The sequence below is a fragment of the Lepidochelys olivacea genome, assembly GCF_965140295.1.
Source record: "Lepidochelys olivacea isolate rLepOli2 genome assembly, chromosome: 11".
Lineage (NCBI taxonomy): Eukaryota > Metazoa > Chordata > Testudines > Cheloniidae > Lepidochelys > Lepidochelys olivacea.
The window spans coordinates 38697504-38717555 of NC_140421.1; the positions used below are offsets into that span (position 1 = coordinate 38697504).

Below are 20052 nucleotides of genomic sequence, written 5' to 3' on the forward strand. Positions count from 1 at the left end.
TTTAACTGAGTATTTATTCGTATTCAAATCAGTTAGTTGAGGCCATTTAATAAAGTGGATAACTAAGAATTAATCTTTACCAGCTTCTGTTCCTCTTCTCAATCTCTTTCGTTGTCACAGTGGAGTGAAGCTGACCTTGTAGTTATTATTTTTTATTTATTTCACAAGTAGCATCTAGATCCTCCAATGTAGGTCAGGGCCCCATGGTGCTAGGCACTATACAAACACACAGTAAAAGACAGTCCTTGCCTGAAAAAGCTCACAATCTAAATAGACAAGAGAGACAAATAATGGGGCAAAAAAGATTTCTATAACCACATTGAGAGTATCTATTTTAATTCTGTCTGTAAAACCTTCAAGTTAGGAAATATTTCATCCCGCCACTAAAATAGAATATAGTATCATACTTGGTTTGTGTTTTAGCCCTATAACTTGCCAAAAGAAGCAATCTGACATGCTAATATTCAGGGAGGATTCTTCCTTGACTAACATTTAGTCAAGCAAGTAAGGCACTGTGCAGCCAGACTACAAAGCCATTTTACAAGAGCTCCCCACCCTCGAATAGCTCCACAACTGCCAAATAAAGAGCTGTCTTACCAGGAAATTTCCTTCTTTCCCTTGCACAATAGGCTAGGCTATCTCCTGAACAAACCAGGCTACTCTGTAATCACCTTGTATGATCCTACAAGGCTTGCTTACTCCAGAAGGCGAGATACATTTTAGGCTCGATAATGTCCCATGTAACTTGTCATATGACAGAGCATTTTGTACCAGGTAATAACTCAAAGGGGTACCAACATTGCCAAACCAACTGTAGCATTCTCATTTAGAAAAATATCATCTTCCACGTTTACACAGAGCCTGTGGTAAATCAGCTAATTGGCGCTCCAGTAGTGACAAGTTTGTAATAAGCTCCTTCCCTGGCCATCAGTTCATCATGAGTGCCCTTTTCAATAATAATTCCTTGAGACATGACAGCTATGATATCAGCGTGTTGAATTGTAGACAACCGATGTGCTATGACAATGCAGGTCCGTCCTTCTCTGGCTTTATCCAATGCAGCTTGCACAGTCTACAGACAATAGACAAAGTATCAGAATGAAAATGTGCCAGCTGAAATGGAGGTCAAGATCTGGAAAATCCCTGATTATTCTATTCCAATTCTATTCAATGGCTCAGCAGTTCCAAAATTTACTGTTGGACATTTGAACCAAAACTGAATCAAAGGTGAAGTTATTGATGTGCTTGGCTGACCCATGAATTAAACTGCTAGTATGTAGGAGGGCTTAGCAAATATGAATAACTCTAGAAATTATACGAGTCCTTCCGTTACATCCTGAATGTCATTTTCGTGCTGATGTGGTTTAAAACTGCCAGTGCTACTTTCATCCCAAGGTGCAAGAAAGCCATGCAAATCCTTGCCTGAGTTCTCAGTCCCAGTGCTGTAGTCTTTAATTGAAGTTAAGGAAATTACTGCATGCTCAGGCCCTTTATGCACACAGTAACTCCTCACTTAACGTCGTAGTTATGTTCTTGAAAAATGCAACTTTAAGAGAAACGATGTTAAGTGAATCCAATTTCCCCATAAGAATTAATGTAAATAGGTGTGGTTAGGTTCCAGGGAAATTTTTTTTGCAAGACAAAAGACATTATATACATATACAGTATATGTTTTAAACAATTTTAAACAAACAATGTAATACAGGTATAAGTTTTAAACAATTTTAAACAAAATGTAATACTGTACTCAGCAATGAAGATTGTGAAGTTTGGTTGAGGTGGTGGAGTCAGAGGGTGAAAGAGGGTGGATCATCCGGCTGCTCCGCTTGATGGTCTTTCCAAAGTGCTGGGGGGTGCTCAACCCCCGGCTCTGCCCCAAGCCAGCCCCCCTTCCACCCCCACCTTGCCTCTTCCTGCCCCTGCTCCATCCTCTCTCCCCAGGTGTCCACGTCCTCCCTCCCTCCCCCCAGCCTCCTCAATGCCGTGAAACAGCTGATTGCTGCAGGTGGGAGGCCAAAGCCTCCCCCTTCATCCCCACACCTCCCACCTGCAGCAATCAGCCATTTTGTGGCATTCAGGAGGCTGGTGGGGAGAGGGAGGGTGCGGTGCGCAGCCTCCCCCTTCCTTCTCTGTGTCTCCCGCCCACAGCAATCAGCTGTTTGGGGCATTCGGGGGGGTGGGGGGATGCTGCATGCCGCATCCTCACGCCTTCCCCGTCCCCGAGCCTCCTGAATGGCGCCAAACAGCTGATTGCTGCAGGTGGGAGGCGCAGGGAAGGAGGGGGGAGTTGCTGATCTGAGAGGCCGCTGGCGTGCGGGAGGCATTGGGGGAGGTGGAGGGGCACCGATAGGGGCCTTAGTGACGTAACAACAAAACAGCATTAACTGAGATGACGTTAAGTGAGGAGTTACTGTACCTTTGTTTTAATTTATACTTTGCATGTGAAACTTGGTTATTGAATGCTTTGAAAATGGAACTAGTATGAACTAAGGTAACCTCTGTAAGGTCTAAGTCTAAGAGTAGCTATGGCTGGTTGGTTTTGTATTTTTACATATTAGAACGTCATAAATAGTGTTTTAGGACTGAATGTACTCAAAGAAAAAATACTGTCTGTGATAAGAGGGTATCTCTTTATCTAGTACTTTTCTAAGGTTTCTGTATCAGACAGAAACAAATTAAAATTAAATATTATTATTATTATGGACATTTCTTTTATGACAACACACCTAGATAATTATACTGAACCTCCCTCATTCTCTTTTATTGCACATTTACCTTTTCACTTTCCGTGTCTAAGGCAGATGTTGCTTCATCCAGTAATAAAATTTTAGGATCTCGTATGATGGCCCGAGCTATAGCAATGCGTTGCTTTTGCCCACGAGAAAGCTGGGATCCCTGAGCCCCAACATTAGTTTCATATTTCTGAAAAATATACAATACAGGAAATTTTATTCCTAAATGAGCATGTCGGCAATTACAATAATGGATAAACTGGGACAATATTGTGGTGCCCTGTGGGGAGTGGGCCATGAGTCTCCTTTCTGTTTGGTTATGCTGTTTGCTTCCTCTCCTTTTTGTTTGGTTACACTGGAACCTTTCCTTTCTGTCTCCTATCAGAGTTTGAAATTTTGAAAATATTGCTTTCTGATGGTTATTTAATTTTTAAAGTATTTGCCCAACAGTAGGGGGAAAAAATCAAACCCCAACTCCCCAAAAATAAATCACGACAAAAACAACATTATGCCACTCCTCTCCCCCCAGATCTGTGAAAATAAAATGATCAGTGTTGGCACATGAAAAGGTCCAGTTTGCTTTGGTGAGAAATCTCATTGCAAGGAATACCTTGCCTTTCTCAGCTGTCTTTTGTAGTCCCGCTATTTAGGCCCCATCATAGCATTTGTTTGGTTTTGGTTTTTAGTTTTTTACTGTCCTTGCAAATATACTTACATTTGGAAGGGACATGACAAAGTCATGCAGCTGAGCCTTCTTCGCTGCTTCTATAACTTCTTTCATAGTGATCTCTTTGCTGTTATCACCATATTTGATATTATCAGCAATACTACAGCCAAATAACACAGGCTCCTGAGACACTATTCCAATTTTAGATCTAAGAAATTGTATATTTACTTTCTTGGTATCATGGCCATCTATTAACTACCAGTAAAAAAAGACAAAATACGATATATCATGTCAGACTTGCAACATACAAAGAATGAATAGCTTTTGCTGAAACAAAATAGTCCCAACAACAAGGCTTTAAATATATGCAGCTTTGTAAAATAAAGTCTTCACAACATCACACTACTGTAAGTAACTGGAATAAGAATACTGTTTAGATTTATTTTTAGCAAATCAATATATATTGGGTGTGTCTCTGATCCAGCAAAGGACTTAAACCTATGCTTAACATTAGGCATGTGAATAAACCTGCTGAAGTCAACTGGACTGTTTACACACTGAAAGTTAAGCATGTGCTTGAGTGATTCGCGCAACCAAGAACTCTTTGATTACTCCAATTATTTTTTTTTCAAATGGAGAAGAAAAACAAGCTCAACTGTGCAGTACCTACAAGGGGAGAAGATTTCTGATAGCAGCATGCTCTTTAATCTAGCAGACAAAGGCATCAATAGACCCAATGGCTAGAAGCTGAAGCTAGATGAATTCAGACTAGACATAGATGCATATTTTTAGCAGTGAGGGGAATTAACCATGGGAACAATTTACTTAGGGATGTGGTGGATTCTTAGGCACTCACAATTTTTAAATCAGAATTCATTTTAAGAGAGGTTCTCTAACTCAGACGGAAGTTATGGGCTTGATGCAGGAATTACTGCGTGAAATTCTATGACCTGTGTTACACAGGAGATCAGACTAAATGATCACAAGGGTCCCTTCTGGCCTTGAAATCTATGGAATTATACAAGTCCAAGGAGGTAACAGTATAGTCCACATCCTCTGAGTGGCAAGCAACAGGCACAAAATATTTGTATGCCCATTGTGACCACAGAACTACAGTAGGCCAAATGCTAAAGTCTTTACTCAAGGCCATGTGCATTGACTTGTAAGCAGATTTCACAACTGATAGTATGATACATGGACCTTAATTGCTCAGTTCTTACTCAGGCAAAGCTCCTGCTGATTTCAATGAGGATTTTGCCTGCAAGAAGACTGAGCAAAAACCGAGGTCCAGCTCATTCCAGGAGGATCTTCTTGAAGAGCTAAGTCTGACTTTCCCTCCCTAGCTCTCTCAGATGTCTCTACACTTGGGCTATGTGCAGGGCCGGCTCTAGGATTTTTGCCGCCTCAAGCAAAAAAATTTTTGGCCGCCCCCACTTTTTTTTCGTGCCCCTCCCCGCCCCCGGCTCTGCCCCAACTCCACCCCTTCCCAACCCTTCCCCAAATCCCTGACCCCGCCTTCTCCCCCAGGTGTGCCGCATTTCCCTCCCCGCATTGCTTCCTGTGGCTCCCCCCTGCCCTAGCTCCCCTCCCCTCCACCTGGTTCCCTGAACACACCGCCGCTCCGCTTCTCCCCCCTTCCTCTCAGGCGAGGGAGAGGCAGCACGTTCATGGGAGCAGGCAGAGCAGAGGTGAGCGAGGGTGGGGTGGGGGAGCGCAGGAAGTAACAGGGGGGGTAGAGGAACCGCTCCCCACCTCAGTTCACCTCCACTCCACCACCGCCACCTCCCCCGAGCGTGCCACCATACTCGGCTTTTCCTCCCTCCCTCCCAGGCTTGCCATGCAAAACAGCTGTTTCGTGTGCGGCAAGCCTGGGAGGGAGTGGGGAGAAGCGGGGCAGTGGCAGCGTGCTCAGGGGAGCAGGCGGAGGCGGAGCAGAGGCGAGCTGGAGTGGTGGGGGCACATTTCTAGGGGTGGAATGGCCGGAGCCAGAATGCCACCCCTGGAAATATGCCGCCCTGAGCACCTGCTTGTTTTGCTGGTGCCTAGAACTGGCCCTGGCTATGTGGATTCTGGGGGGCAGCAGGGTGTCAAAAAGGGAAAGTGCTGCTCTCCATGACACCAGTCCCATCTGTGTGCCTGGATTTCTGCATAGAGGTGTACTACCTCCTTCTCGGGGCTCTCTGTGATTGTTACTGAGCGTCAGCAGAGAGAACCAGCCAAGGTTCACCAACTTAGGTTAGATCATTGGAGAACTTTAGACTGTAAATTTGAGGAAAGATCAAGAGAGCTATACCCTGTTGTGGATGGTGTGAAAATCCACTGAAGTGATCCTCAGCTGTGCAAATGTTACTCTTTGGTAAAATCTCCTATGTAACATTGGAGAAGAACTTTGGAGTCTGAAGATTTCTGCAGCTGGCAAGCAGTAAAACTATCCACTCGGACTATCAATACCCGGAGTATCAATATCCAAGTAGTGAAAGCTGCTTACCACACATCCTTTGTCAGGGTCATAAAAGCGCTCCAGAAGCTGGACGCTAGTACTTTTGCCACATCCACTACTTCCAACAAATGCAAGTGTCTGCGCAGGTTTAACAGACACTGAGAGGCCGTTCAAAACTTGGATGTCAGGCCGAGAAGGATAAGTGAACCTGCAGTTGATAAATTCAATGCTTCCCTTGAAATTGTCCTGGTGAAAAAGTGAGAAAGAAAGTGCTGAGAACTGAATTCTAAAGAGTGACAAAACTCCTCACATTAAATATGATTCTTGTTTCCAATATTAGTTTTTGTGAGTGACTTAAGTGCTTGTGAAATAACCCTGGAGACTGAGGAACCCGAAGACTGACTGGCTTGACTGTCCTGTGACAGGAGTCTTCTATTTAGCCAGAGCTATGCTGCTGTATTCATTTTATCAATGCAAGCTTCCCCACACTGCACTGCAAATAGCATAAACATAGAAGGAGACCAACTTTTGAGCTGAGAAGGTAGTTAATTCTCCAACTCCATTCAGAGGTTATGATTGCCCCCAGAGGTCCTATTAACACCAAATTTGATGGTGTTTCTGTGATGTGCTCATACAAGAACCAGAAGATTATAAACATGGTTAGCGACTGAACCCATTTGGATTTAAATCACTGTTGTAGAGGTGGAAGAAAATCTCATTGTCCAGTGAATCCATCCAGCTCCCAACTCTCAGATCAGTTATTAAAATGTATTCACCATTTATTGATACTCCGGGTGAAATTTCTGGTAGACTGGGAATAATTTGACTGCATTTGCATGCTTACATTATAGCACATAGCTCAGTACTTCCCAAAAGGCAAGGATATCTAGCAAGTATTCTGATGTCACCTTACTTTGCTCACAAACAGAGGTGTGTATGGAATAGTCCATAATTACTGGGGTTTCAATACCTATATCACTGGGCTGAATAATGACATTTCCTGCATTGCTCATCTCTACTCTTACCCATTTTTCCCCTCCATCACTATAAATATTGATTTGGGGAACCCGATCCACCAATTGAAAAAAACGTGCAGCAGATATTTTTGCTTTAGCATAGTTTGGAGTATAAGAAGAAGCTCTTCCCAAAGCAGTTCCACTGGTCACAATGGCAGAGATCACCCTGCAGTCAAGGAGGAAAGCGTTTAGCTTGTGGGTTACGTACATTTGTGAATTTTATTGTAAACAACATACTTCTGTAGCAGAGTATGTGGCTGTCTGCAAGTATCTTCTTACCTAAACACATAGCTATAATGAAGTCCTTCATTCTCCACCAAAAAACCCCCATATCGATAAGAGACCGAATTGGCTATGAACACTATACATTGGGCAAAGCCAAAACAGATTCCATAAACATTTGCTTTACTGATTGCAGCTCTGTATGGGATTTCCAGATGTTCTTCATATGCTTCAATAAACTTTCTCTCCTTCCCTATTCCAGCTACAGTCCTAATGTTAGAGAGGGCTTCACTGGAGATCTAAGAAAAAAAATAGGTTATAGGTAAAACACTTAGGAATCACTCTGAAAAAGTGAGACGACCTTCTCTTTATTCCACATTTCAGTGAGAGGGCAATAGGACTGTTTGGCAAATTATAGAAACTAATGATATACAAATTGGTTCAGATGCAATAAGAATGAATGCAAACCTCAAAGAGGACTTTTTCTGAAGTCAACCCTCCTCGGACTAGGCTACTGCAAAACATTCATACTGAAGATGGCCTTGCTTGGGCTCTCACACATGGGTGAATTTCACTTTGCATATGTCATTGGCACCACTATTCCTTAATAATAGAATGTGTCCAACTCCAAACAAAGAGGTATGGTTGTTCTGGCAGACCCCCTCATCAGCTGAAACATGGTCTTCTTCAACTTCCCATGCTGATATTGTGTTGTGCTGGGAGATCTGTGTCCCGCTGAACGTAGGACTAGGGATTTGTAACATATATCTAAGTGTGACCATGGGCTTGTCAATGGCATTTTAGACAGCAATCTCTAGCTAAACTAAGCAACACCGAATATGCCATAATGCTAAATATTTTAAAATATATGGCCTGTGGGAATGTTGGTGTTAATCATAGATAAAAAGTGGTTATTTTCTTGTTTGCACATTTTTAAGAATGTTTTTATTTCAATTGTTTTGTTTCTGTGTTTTTCTTACACCAGTGGTCTTGGAGGAAAGGGTGATAGTCTCCAGTTCTCTTTCTTTGGAGTCAAAATCTTTTATAAATTAAAGGCAGCTGAATTTACTACTTAATCTTTTCCATTGATACCTTGCCAGTTCATGTTCAAGAAAAGTGGCTAGATGGAACATACAGATGAGGGTAAAATCCTGGCTGCACTGAAGCCAATGGGAAAACTCTGATCAACTTCAGTGGAACCAGGATTTCAGCCAGAGGGTAGATATAGAGTAATCCCTTGTCTGTCTGCGTGTAAAATCTATTGTGTAATTGTATAATGCAGTGTAGGAAGCTGGTATCCATTCCGCATTGTCTTTTTCTCTGCTTTGGAAACTTTTTTGAGATGCCTGTTAATTGTAAGGATTAGGATCTAGTTTTGTTGCTTGTAAAGTTTGTCTCAACCCACAGTGGAGCTATATTTTCATCAGTAAAATCAGCATACAGAATTTATGCTATACCAGCTTATTGCTTCATCCCATTTGTCCTGTGTGTTTTAATTCACAGGTTTGTCATGTTTAAATGTACTTGCTGTTTGCCTTGCCATTTGTAATGGCTCAGTCTGTTTTGCCTTCTCTTATCTATAGATATTCCTACTAAATTTTGTTTCATTGCCTATGAAACCTTTCTGCATGCAGCATAGAGGAGGTGACCTGAATATGAATACTTAAAAATGATTTAGGTCAATTTTCCATTACATTTTTTCCAGGCCAGTGTGTAGAATTAGTCCTGGAGCATTAGCATGTACCTTGAAGGAGCGAATAAATAGGCCTTGAGAACTTGAATGTTCAGTCTATGTTTTTCTATATTTTAAAATGGCAGAGAAGCAATTGTAGAAAAGACTTAAACAAACCCTCTTGTATTTGGACGGTTGGCTGCTGAATAAATTAGAAAATATCACCAGACATAATCAGTCATTGAAGCATTGAATGCCCTTTTCTTCCTAGCCTCCGGGTCATTCCATTGAGTAATGGCTGATGCACAGGCCATTTGTCAAGTTCCTATCTCTACATCAATTTCAAGAAGGTATTTTGATTGATCATTTGCTGTAAATAATTTAGCCATTGTGAATGAGAGAACAGTCAGCATTAACTCTTCCTAGACTTTGGGTGTCTTTGTTTGAACTAGTGTTATCAACGCCATGAGATGTTAATTATCTTAATTCATGTTGTATACAGGCATGTGGTTTTTTTTTTAGTTTTCCTAGAATTCTGTTAACATAAGAATAATCTAAATTTGTGGAGCTCATTAATGTCTATAGTTTAACTTATTTAGGCCGCATATCCCTGTTTGTCTGACAAACTGTTTGGCCTCAGTCCCAGAGAAGGAGGAATTGTGCTGTGTAACTGCCAGCAAGCCTACATCTGTGAAAAAAATCATTCCATAATCTCTTTTTCCCTCTGCATAAGGGGTAAAAAGGAAGTCTGCACAATTACTAAATGGGGAGTGTTTCTAATACCATGACCTCCAACTGTCCCCATTTTCTTGAAGCAGATCCACAGTTGTACCAGGTATGTTTTTAAATGGATCCAGTTCTGGCTATTGGCAACATGTGGCTGGCAGCATCAGTGACAGATTTTAAGACAAGGAACCCTATGAGCAGCTGCCCTGTTCACCTCCGTTTCTGTCTAGGAATGGGGAGAAAGCACAGCTGCCATTCCCTGTCTCTTCCCCACCACAACTGCTGCTACATGCACTAGAGGTCTTCCAGCAAATGCAGCTAGTGGCTTTGGCTGAGACACTCTGAGTAACTACTGATCTGATTGAGTGCCTACAACCTCTCCACAGAGAACTCTATTAAGAACCACATGTGGAGCAGCCCCTAGATGTTCATTGCCAAAAGACCATGGAGGTTTGCTAACTGAGAAATAGGAAGAGAATGGGAGTGGGAGCACCTGAGAGAAGGCAGACAGTCAGGGAACACTGCACACACAACTTATTCCTCCCTGTGAAGGCTCTCACTCCTGTGATGGCTTGCTTAACAAACTTGACTTGTATCTATTTCCGTCACACATTTTGGAGAACACATACTGAAGTTGCAATGTATTCTTTGTTTGGTATCAAAATGAGACAGCAGAGGAAGACAGCTGCACGGTACAAAAAGTCAAACCAAAAAAGTTTACATTACTTCTATAAAGGAAAGACTTTACTATGCGATGTTCTAGTTTAGAAAATCCAACTGATGTGGAAACAGTGGGCTCCTAAAATCTAGCCTATCCAGTTGCAGAATACAGCTCACTATAAAGCTGTCTTTAAAATCAGCAGGTACTGTTTTCTGGATTAGTGCTGAATTCTAGAATGCAATGATTTCTTAATGCACATGACCATGGTGTCCTGCTGATAGGCTACAAAGAGCATCAGAGGGTGCCTTCAGATATGCATTTTAAAAGCGATAAGCAATAAAAGAGACTGGAATTAGACACTCACATCTTACTGTCTGAGGTCATAGCCTTTTTGAGGAGGAAGTCGCATTCCAAGTAGTAAGTACTTTTAGAGCTGGGAAAGTCTCCATGAAATTTCAGTGGCCTGAAATACTGCCCCTTGTATGTCTCTGCCACTTCTATAGCATCTGAATCACTGATAATTCCAACTGCCTGAGCTATGACTGACACACACACACCGCCCCAAATGCCTGCTAATCAAAAATTAGTTTTCAAAAAACATTACCTGCCCAGAAATTTCCATAGCTTGCTTGTCCTGTGAGGCAAATCCTGTCAACATTTTAGCCTGCACAGCTCCAGATAAGGCTAAAAAGGGCAGGAAGCACATTATAACTAGACTTAGTTTCCAGCTGAAGTAGAAAGCAATGATAATGGCCACTCCAATGTTGGTTACGGAACTGACAATCATTCCTATCTGAGATCCAGTAGCCTTAAAATAAAACAAAAGTAGATTACTGAATTGTATCCCCACAGTAACATCAATCATCATATATGCTTCAAAAGACAATCAAATACCTTCCCATCAAACTTAGAGCATTCTAGATATTAAAATAACATGGCATGGATTAGTCTGTTTAGATTGACTCCAAAGGTATTAGCCCAGCCTAGCGGTCCTGTTTCCCATTGAAGTCAAATGAGAATTTTTGTCAAAACAAAGACTGGAGGCTCAATCTCTAAATGTTTTCCTGACCCACAGACCTTCCCCAGGACTAGTAAAGAAAAACAGTCCCTAAGGATGGTAATAGATATAAAGATGTAATTAGGGGTGAATTTTTACCATTTAGATGACTCCCTTTGACTTCCATGGAAGCTGCTCATGTGTCTCAGTACACAAAATCTGGCCCAAATATTTATGTGTTTTATGTATTTATTTATCTTTGAATAATAAAGAGGTGCCCATAATACAGTTTGTCAACCTAAACGGAAACAGGTTGACAAGGGGAAGGAACAGACCACATAGATTTAGCTGGCTGTAGTTAACCATCCCAAATGGGTAGGGATATTTAACTCCTAGAAGTAGCACCAAGGATATCAAACACCAGTCTCTTAATAGGTACTGCAGGTAGATTTAAGGTGGACACCGTGCAAGCCACCAAACTGCGGAACTGCATAGAGTCCTTATCCAGTGATATATCAGGTTAAAAATCTGGTTCCATATGCTCCTGCTCAAAGAAAGGAGCTATCACATCATCTTCTTCCTTGGACAGGATTTCAGGCATCATCATCTGCAGTGTCAACAGATCCAAAGGAGTCAGGTCCCAAAGATCTCTGGACTACCAGATCCTGTGTAGATGAAATATAACTTCGCCATCTACATGGAAGATAATTGAAAAATTTCTGAGGTGGCCCTTAATAAGACCACAGGCCCCAGAACTGCCAATTTCTCCAGCAACTGGGGTTTGGGAACATGCCTACAGGAGGCAGATCCCATAGGGTGGTATGAAGTGAACTAGAGGTCTCTGCATTTTCCTCTAACTTTCTTATGATAAGGATCCAGGTCTAGATCTCAGCTAGAGTGCACTGAGGATAACAACAGATCCAGAGGGAGGTATGGAGACCCATCTGTCTGTGGAGACCCTGTAGGGGGTTCCAGGGAAAGACCAGAAACACCTTCCTGTCTTTTCTTCCTAACACGAGATGAGGAAGACCTTGGGATCAGGGAAACATGCCTCCTTTTAGAAACCTTGTGTGACACACTTGGAACAGACACATGAACCAGAGTTGAAAAGTGAATTTGGGCTGACACTGTGACAGACCTCTCTGGAACCAAGGGTTTGACCGGAATCAACAGAGGAACTGACAATGGTTCTGTCAATTTGGACCACACTGGATCCAACATTACACACAAATCCATCTCTCTTCCCTGGAGCTGGAGCTAGAGCCATTTTGAAACTGTAGCAGCCTTGTAAGACCCAATAGCTCTGATCCGTGGGAACTGGCACTGCTAACAGTGGCTGCTCTGTCCCTATGTTCCGTTTTCTTTAGTGCTGCAACAGCTGGAACTGAAGATGCTGATGGCCCCAGTTCTGACATGCTGATCAATTCCATCTTCCTGGATCTGCAAATGGAAGTTGGAACCACAGGGTTCTGTTTGGGCCAGCTAGTTGCAAGGCACAAGCTCTGGCACCAGTGAACTGTCTTTTGATCTCTATTCTGAAACCGGGGTGGTCAGACCCTACCACATAGCCCTCAGTTTGAACATATGTAGCCTCAGGGATTTGACTGAGGGAGCTGGAGGAACCAAATCCAGCCCTGACAAGGTTTGTGGCTTCTTGGATTCTTCAGTTGCTTGGAGCCATTGGCAGTCACAGGGGCTGAGACTGGCCTCTTAGACGTAAGATCCAACACCTGATTGGGTCCAGAGGATCTAGCCTCAAGAGCTTCCTTTAGAAGGAGCTGCAAGGGCATCTCCCTATCCTTGCGGGCTCTAGGAGTATAGGTTCAACACACCAAATACCAAGAAGGCAAGTGTCCTTCTCCCAGACCCTTGAGGCACTGTATGCGGTCACTGGATGCTAGGAAGACAGCCGGGCAAGAAGCACGCTTCTTGAATCTCATCTCCTCAACTTCTTTGGTTGCTCCCTAAATCAGAACTGGGAAAAACACTTATTAATGAACTAATTATACTAATGAGCTAATACTAACTATCTTAACAAGAAAGAAGCTCTGACTCTGAAGAGACTGGGGAGGTTCACATCCGTCCAGACACATGGTTTGAAGGATATGAGGGGGTGAGGGTGATCCGCTCTCTAAATAACCTTGCCCTCAGAATGTCTGTGTGGGGGATGCAAAAGAACTCTAGCTGACACTGCTAGAAGAAAGTTCTACTACAGGGTTGCATAGTGCCCATAAGTGGGACTATGCAGAGCCATCGCAAAGAAATTTGGGTTACTAAAATAAAAGTGATATTGAAAATGTATTATGTTAATCAACTTAAACAGTTTAAAGGACAACCCTCTCCCCAGAAGGAGGAGAAGCCATGGAAAGCAATATGATACGGGCACTGCTCCTATGGATCTGCTTCCCAATGGGTGGCAAAGGAGGTTCGTCTCTCAAGTCTATAAATCTATAGTGGGGGAGGGACAATAAGAAAGAACGTGTCATTACTAGTAATGCATAATATCACAAACATTAAAAATGTTCTGTTACATTTTCTAGGGGACAATGGATTTTGTATTGTTTTTAGCATGGTGTCAGTAATAGCAGCAATAACAATGACAGCATACTACAAAATGCAATGAACAGTGTAAGCAGAAATCAGGTGACCCGAAAATGGTTCCCTGCTAGTTAAGGCCATAACAAAGGAAGACCAAGGGTTTTATAAAATAAGTATTAACGTTTTCTCCAAGGGAAAAAGACCCACAGAACCAGAAACAAAAAGAATTACCCTAAGGGTAGTAGACCCGCTTGCAGCAACTACCACTGCGACAAGCACAGAACCTATATCATGTCCAAAAGTGGAACCAGGACCAAAGAGTGGACTCTCCCCTCTTTCAATATCCAGGACTTTAGTTAATAATGTACAATTTATGCCTAAATCTATGGTTTTAAACTTGTTACATTGGCATATGGCAGAAATGAAACGTGTAAAAATACTGTGTCTAGATTGTCTACTTCTATACCAATTGAAAGATAGGCTGCATATCAATGAGCAAATAAGGGATGCTATTGAGAGTCAGGAAACTCAGTCCTCCTCTGATATTTTTAGGACAGAAGGGTTACAAATAGGGCTGTCAAGTGATTAAAAAAAAATAATCATGATTAATCATGTGATTAAAAAATTAATTGAAGGGTTAAAATCCATTGCTGATGTAATAACCTGGTATATGGATTTGTGTACAGGCCCAAAGTCCAGAGTTTAGTCAAGCGGTCAGAGGCCTAGCAACTAGTAATTAGCTAAGAGAAAGCAAAATAACCAAAAAATAACTTTGTTTTTGCTAAGATATGCCTGGTCAGCAAAACGCCAGATGTTGGGGGCAATAATTGTGTCTTATTCAAAGTTGCAAATAAAACAAAGAAGCCCTGTTTCTGTTGGGTTAGTTTCTTCTGTAGGAAGATGTTCTTCCCACACATCCAGCCTTGAGTTTATAAAAGGTACAAGCATGTCAGTATAAGATATGGCCTCCTCCCACCTCCCTTTCCCAGGAACCAATGCCTGCCTTAAACACAAATAAACAACTTAAAAGACAATCTTTATTGCCATATACTTTAACTGTTTCTTTGCTTTTACCCTTAGATATGTATCTGTTGGACAATCAAAGAAGCTACTTCATTCCTATGAACCCCAAAGCAGAATTCAACATATATATTTTATACTAATACATTTTATTAAAGTACTAATTAAATGTTAAATGTTAATTTGTCAACTTGAGACCATGGGCAGAAACATTATGTAACCTTTAACCATTGGCTACTGTGCTATCATGTCTTGCAGCTAAACTTACCTGGGGGTGTGGGACTGCCTACCCCATCACTTTCCCCTGCCCACCCCATCACTTTCCCCTGCCCATGAAAAATCCATATATTCCATTGTAATCAATTGATTGACAGTGTCTCTGAGCCTAATAAGCAAGGTGACACTCCATCATCACTGTACGTAATAAACTCCTGTGCTTGATCTCTACACGGTGTGGATTTATGTCCTTCATTAATCATGATTGTCAGGGTTCCCTCCCCACTCTGAACTCTAGGGTACAGACATGGGGACCCACATGAAAGACCCCCCCCCAAGCTTATTTCTACCAGCTTAGGTTAAAAACTCCACACACACAAATTCTCCCTTGTACCTTGGGTTTAAGTAATGCTGCCACCACCAAGTGATTTAACAAAGAACCAGGGAAAAGGACCACTTGGAGTTTCCCATCCCCCAGCAATCCCCCCAAGCCCTTACACCCCCTTTCCTGGGGAGGCTTGAGAATAATATCCTAATCAATTGGTTACAAAATGATCAAAGACCCAAACCCCTGGGTCTTGGAACAATGGAAAAATCAGTCAGGTTCTTAAAAGAAGGATTTTATTTAAAGAAAAGGTAAAAGAATCACCTCTGTAAAATCAGGATGGTAAATACTTCACAGGGTAATCAGATTCAAAACACAGATGATTCCCCTCTAGGCAAAACTTTAAAGTTACAAAAAACTGGGATAAACCTCCCTCTAGCAAAGGGAAAATTCACAAGAAAAACAGAAGATAAACTAATCCGCCTTGCCTGGCTTACCTATACTGGTTGCAATATCGGAGACTTGGATTGGGATGGGTTGGAGAAGATGGATTTCTGTCTGGCCCCTCTCAGTCCCAAGAGAGAACCCCAACACAAAACAAAGAGCACAAACAAGACCCTCCCCCCTCCCAAGATTTGAAAGTATCTTCTTCCCCATTGGTCCTGTTGGTCAGGTGCTAACCTGGTTAGCTGAGCTTCTTAACCCCTTACAGGTAAGGAGGAATTCTAGGCTACTCTTAGCTGTATGGTTATGACAATGACTAATCGTGCTGTTAAAAAATAATAGAATACCATTTATTTAAATATTTTTGGATGTTTTCTACATTTTCAAATATATTGATTTCAATTACAACACAGAATATAAAGTGTACAGTGCTCACTTTATATTTATTTTTATTACAAATATTTGCCCTGTAGAAATGTTAAACAAAAGAAATAGTATTTTTCAATTCACCTAATACAAGTACTGTAGTGCAATCTCCTTATCATGAAAGTTGAACTTACAAATGTAGAATTATGTACAAAAAATAACTGCATTCAAAAATAAAACAATGTAAAACTTTAGAGCTGCAAGTCCACTCAGTCCTACTTGTCGTCAGCCAATCACTCAGACAAACAAGTTTGTTTACATTTTCAGAAGATAATGCTGCCTGCTTCTTGTTTACAATGTCACCTGAAAGTGAGAACAAGGATTTGCATGGCAGCATGGTAGCTGGCATTGCAAGGTATTTACGTGCCAGATGCACTAAAGATTCATATGTCACCTTCATGCTTCAACCACCATTCCAGAGGACGTGCATGCATGTGGATGATGGGTTCTGCTAGATAATGATCCAAAGCAGTGTGGACCGATACATGTTCATTTTCATCATCTGAATCAGATGTGACCAGCGTAAGGTCGATTTTCTTTTTTGGTGGCTCAGGTTCTATAGTTTCTACATTGTAGTGTTGCTCTTTTAAAACTTCTGAAAGCATGCTCTACACCTCATCCCTCTCAGATTTTGGAAGGGACTTCAGATTTTTAAACTTTCGGTCAAGTGCCATAGCTATCTTTAAAAATCTCACATTGGTACCTTCTTTGCATTTTGTCAAATCTGCAGTTAAAGTGTTCTTAAAATGAACAACATGTATTGGGTCATCATCTGAGACTGCTATATCATGAAACATATGGCAGAATGCAGGTAAAACACAGAGCAGGGGACATACAATTCTCCTGAAAGGAGTTGCATCACAAATTTAATTAACACATTATTTTTTTTATGAGTGTCATCAACATGGAATCATGTCCTCTAGAATGGTGGCTGAAGCATGAAGGACCATACAAATGTTTAGCATATCTGGCACGTAAATACCTTGCAATGCCAGCTACAAAAGTGCCATGCGTATGCCTGTTCTCACTTTCAGATAACATTGTAAATGAGAAGCGGGCAGCATTATCTCCCAAAAATGTAAACAAAGTTGTTTGTCTTAATGATTGGCTGAACAAGAAGTAGGACTGAGCGGACTCGTAGGCTCTAAAATTTTACATTGTTTTGTTTTTGAGTGCAGTTATGTAATAAAAAAAAATCTGTATATGTAAATTGCACTTTCACAATAAAGAGATTGCCCTAGAGTACTTCTATAAAAAATACTATTTCTTTTGTTTATCATTTTTACAACGCAAATATTTGTAATAAAAAATAATATAAAGTGAGCACTGTACACTTTGTATTCGGTGTTGTAATTGAAATCAATATATTTGAAAATGTAGAAAAAATCCAAAAATATTAATAAATTTCATTTGGTATTTCATTGTTTACCAGTACGATTAAAACTGCAATTAATCACGATTAAAGTTAATCGCATGAGTAAACTGATTAATCGACAGCCCTAGTTACAAAGCAAAAACAAATTAGGCCTTTTAAAATCAAGTATATCAGTTAAAATAGAGCAGATTTTCAAAACATAAAAAAGACATGTCAGCTACATTAAACATCCTGGGGCTAACAGTGTTCCACCAATGACTGATTGATTCGAGGGTCTAGCTAATGAAGACAGGAACACTGTTAAATATGCATGACATTGCTCATTTGTTTAAACAGACAGGCAAAAGAATCAATGAATTGGTTAAAGTTAATAACAAGAAAGCAAAAAACAAAGTGGGAATGAAAATCATTTGTACCGCTTATGGCGGCTATGCATTGGACAGGGTAATCACTACACTAAGAAATGTTGAAGCTGGAAAGGTGCCAAATCTTATTGAGAATAAACACCTAAATAAATGGTATTGTCCCAAATGTACAAAAGGAACTTCTGTGAATTGGCAATATGTTAAAGCATGTAAACAAATTCCTTTTAATACTCTTCAAAATTTGGGCTCTGTGACACCACATCCGAATCAAGGCACATGTTATTCTAAACAATCTTGTTGAGTGTCGGATTCTATGTATACTGTATTTACGGTATCTTTACCAATAGTAAACCCAAACATAAAAATCTTTAATAAATTAGGCACAGTAGAAGGTTACCTAAAAACAGGAATCTACAAAGAACACCTATATCTATGTGGATCTGCTGGTACTTTATTCAGCAACACAAACCTGGTGGGCACTGCCTATGGCTAGTTGCTCCTCAAAAGGGCTATTACTACCTATGTAGGTATGATGTCTTCAACATCGCAACGCCTGTCTGCGGTCATGCCAGCCAGACCCAGCCAAACAAGACAGATGAGCTAGCCACCACTGTCTCCTTTCCTGTGATACTCACCAGGTGGTGACTCCCAGCAGTAAAATGGCCTACCACATTGATGGGCTGTATTATGTAGTAACTAACAATAAAAAAAATATGTACGAAAATCTTGCATGCAATGTCACCAATCCAAATTTTTATTTTGTCCCTCATGCATGTTATATTATTGACCAAACTACAATTATTCCTGTACTAGCCTTTCAGAATGAAACTATTATTCGAAGTGAACCCAACCAATAAAAAAATCTTGAAAATTACATATTATTGATCCACTGACCTTAACTATAAAAGCATTACTAGTTGAAAAAATACCCATGTTGTTCAAATTAGCAATAACATGTATACAGATGTAGAAGATTTAATATATAATGGTGACTTGGACCTAATTATTTCTACTATATGGAGAGAAGTTACCTTTAAAGTATTAATTGTTTTACAAATAGTGTTAGGTTTAGTTGTGTTCATTTTGTATTGTTGCTTGCATATTTTGTTAAAACAAGATAAATCCTTCCTGAATGCATTAACTAGAACCTCATATAAACACCTAATCAAGTAGTTTAGTATTGCCATAATTGGTAATCTAGGTAGAAAAGGTTGGACTGTTAGCAAATGAATCAAACTCCCTGTGAGTCTTTGTATATAAAACCCCATAAGCCTTTGTGCATAAACTTAAGTGTTTTGTATCTATGATTCTAGTTTTTGTACCTATGATTCTAGAGACTCTGTATTTAGGTTAAATTTAGTGTGTGACCAAGTGGAGGAATGTGTATAATATTTTTACCCTGAGCCTGTTGACCTATGAAAAATATGTCCAGATGTCCAGTAGGGGTCCACTTGTAATTGATGAGATAATGTCGCAGTGATTGATGAGATAATGACCCACTGAGAGATGCCTTTAGCTTATTAAGAATTACTTGTTGCCACAGGTGTTTTCTATAATCAGGACAGATAAGCTAAGATACCATAAAAGAACATAAATTACAGATGTCTTTAGCTCATTTATTAGGTAAACTGAAATAGCATAAAAGGATCTCCTCCACTAGATCAAAAAGGGAAAGGATTTTTCCTTGTCTTGAACAAGTTGGTATATAAAGAGCAGAGTTTCTGGGACTTAGGAGTGAATTGAGCTGCAGTAACTTGTCCAGCTTCCAGATTGGTTTGATAACCATAGCTTTCCTTTCTATATTCTGTATTGTGTTGTGTTAATCCTTCACTAATCATCATTGATTAATAAATTCCAGTTGAGCTCCATTATTTGACCTCTTATTAATAACGGAACTGAAACTAAACCCAAGAGTTGGGAAAAGTTTTTGGCTTTGTCATTCACAGCTCTGTTATTTGTGTAGAGTGCAGTAACTGGACTCTTCAGAGAATACTGCTTTAGCCTGGAATAAAGCCTTCTCTTATGCAGCTACTGTAAGGCAGAGTTGGTGTTAAGAAGTCTGTGCATGCAAATTAAAATGGAACCTGTAAGTGTTTGCAACTTAAGGTAACTGTAAGAAGGGGGAGGGAGATGGCTGCTGCTTTCTGAGGTGCTGGGGAAATGCCAACTGCTTGCTGCTGACAGGAAGCCGTAGGCTGCAACTTTTTCTT

General features: G+C 40.7%; 1 protein-coding gene across 2 annotated transcripts in view; it reads right to left on the reverse strand.

Annotated features, from left to right (window-relative positions):
- The window catches only part of ABCB11 (ATP binding cassette subfamily B member 11), a 74907-nt gene continuing 54855 nt past the window's right edge, over nt 1–20052 (reverse strand). For both annotated transcript variants that reach the window (XM_084643574.1, XM_084643573.1), the window contains exons 22-28: nt 10741–10944; nt 7135–7376; nt 6865–7021; nt 5888–6085; nt 3448–3654; nt 2776–2922; nt 1–1072 (exon numbers count right to left, since the gene is read on the reverse strand). In XM_084643574.1, the coding sequence (XP_084499700.1) occupies nt 872–1072; nt 2776–2922; nt 3448–3654; nt 5888–6085; nt 6865–7021; nt 7135–7376; nt 10741–10944 (1356 nt within the window). In that variant the 3' untranslated portion in view covers nt 1–871. The remainder of the gene's footprint in view (nt 1073–2775; nt 2923–3447; nt 3655–5887; nt 6086–6864; nt 7022–7134; nt 7377–10740; nt 10945–20052) is intronic.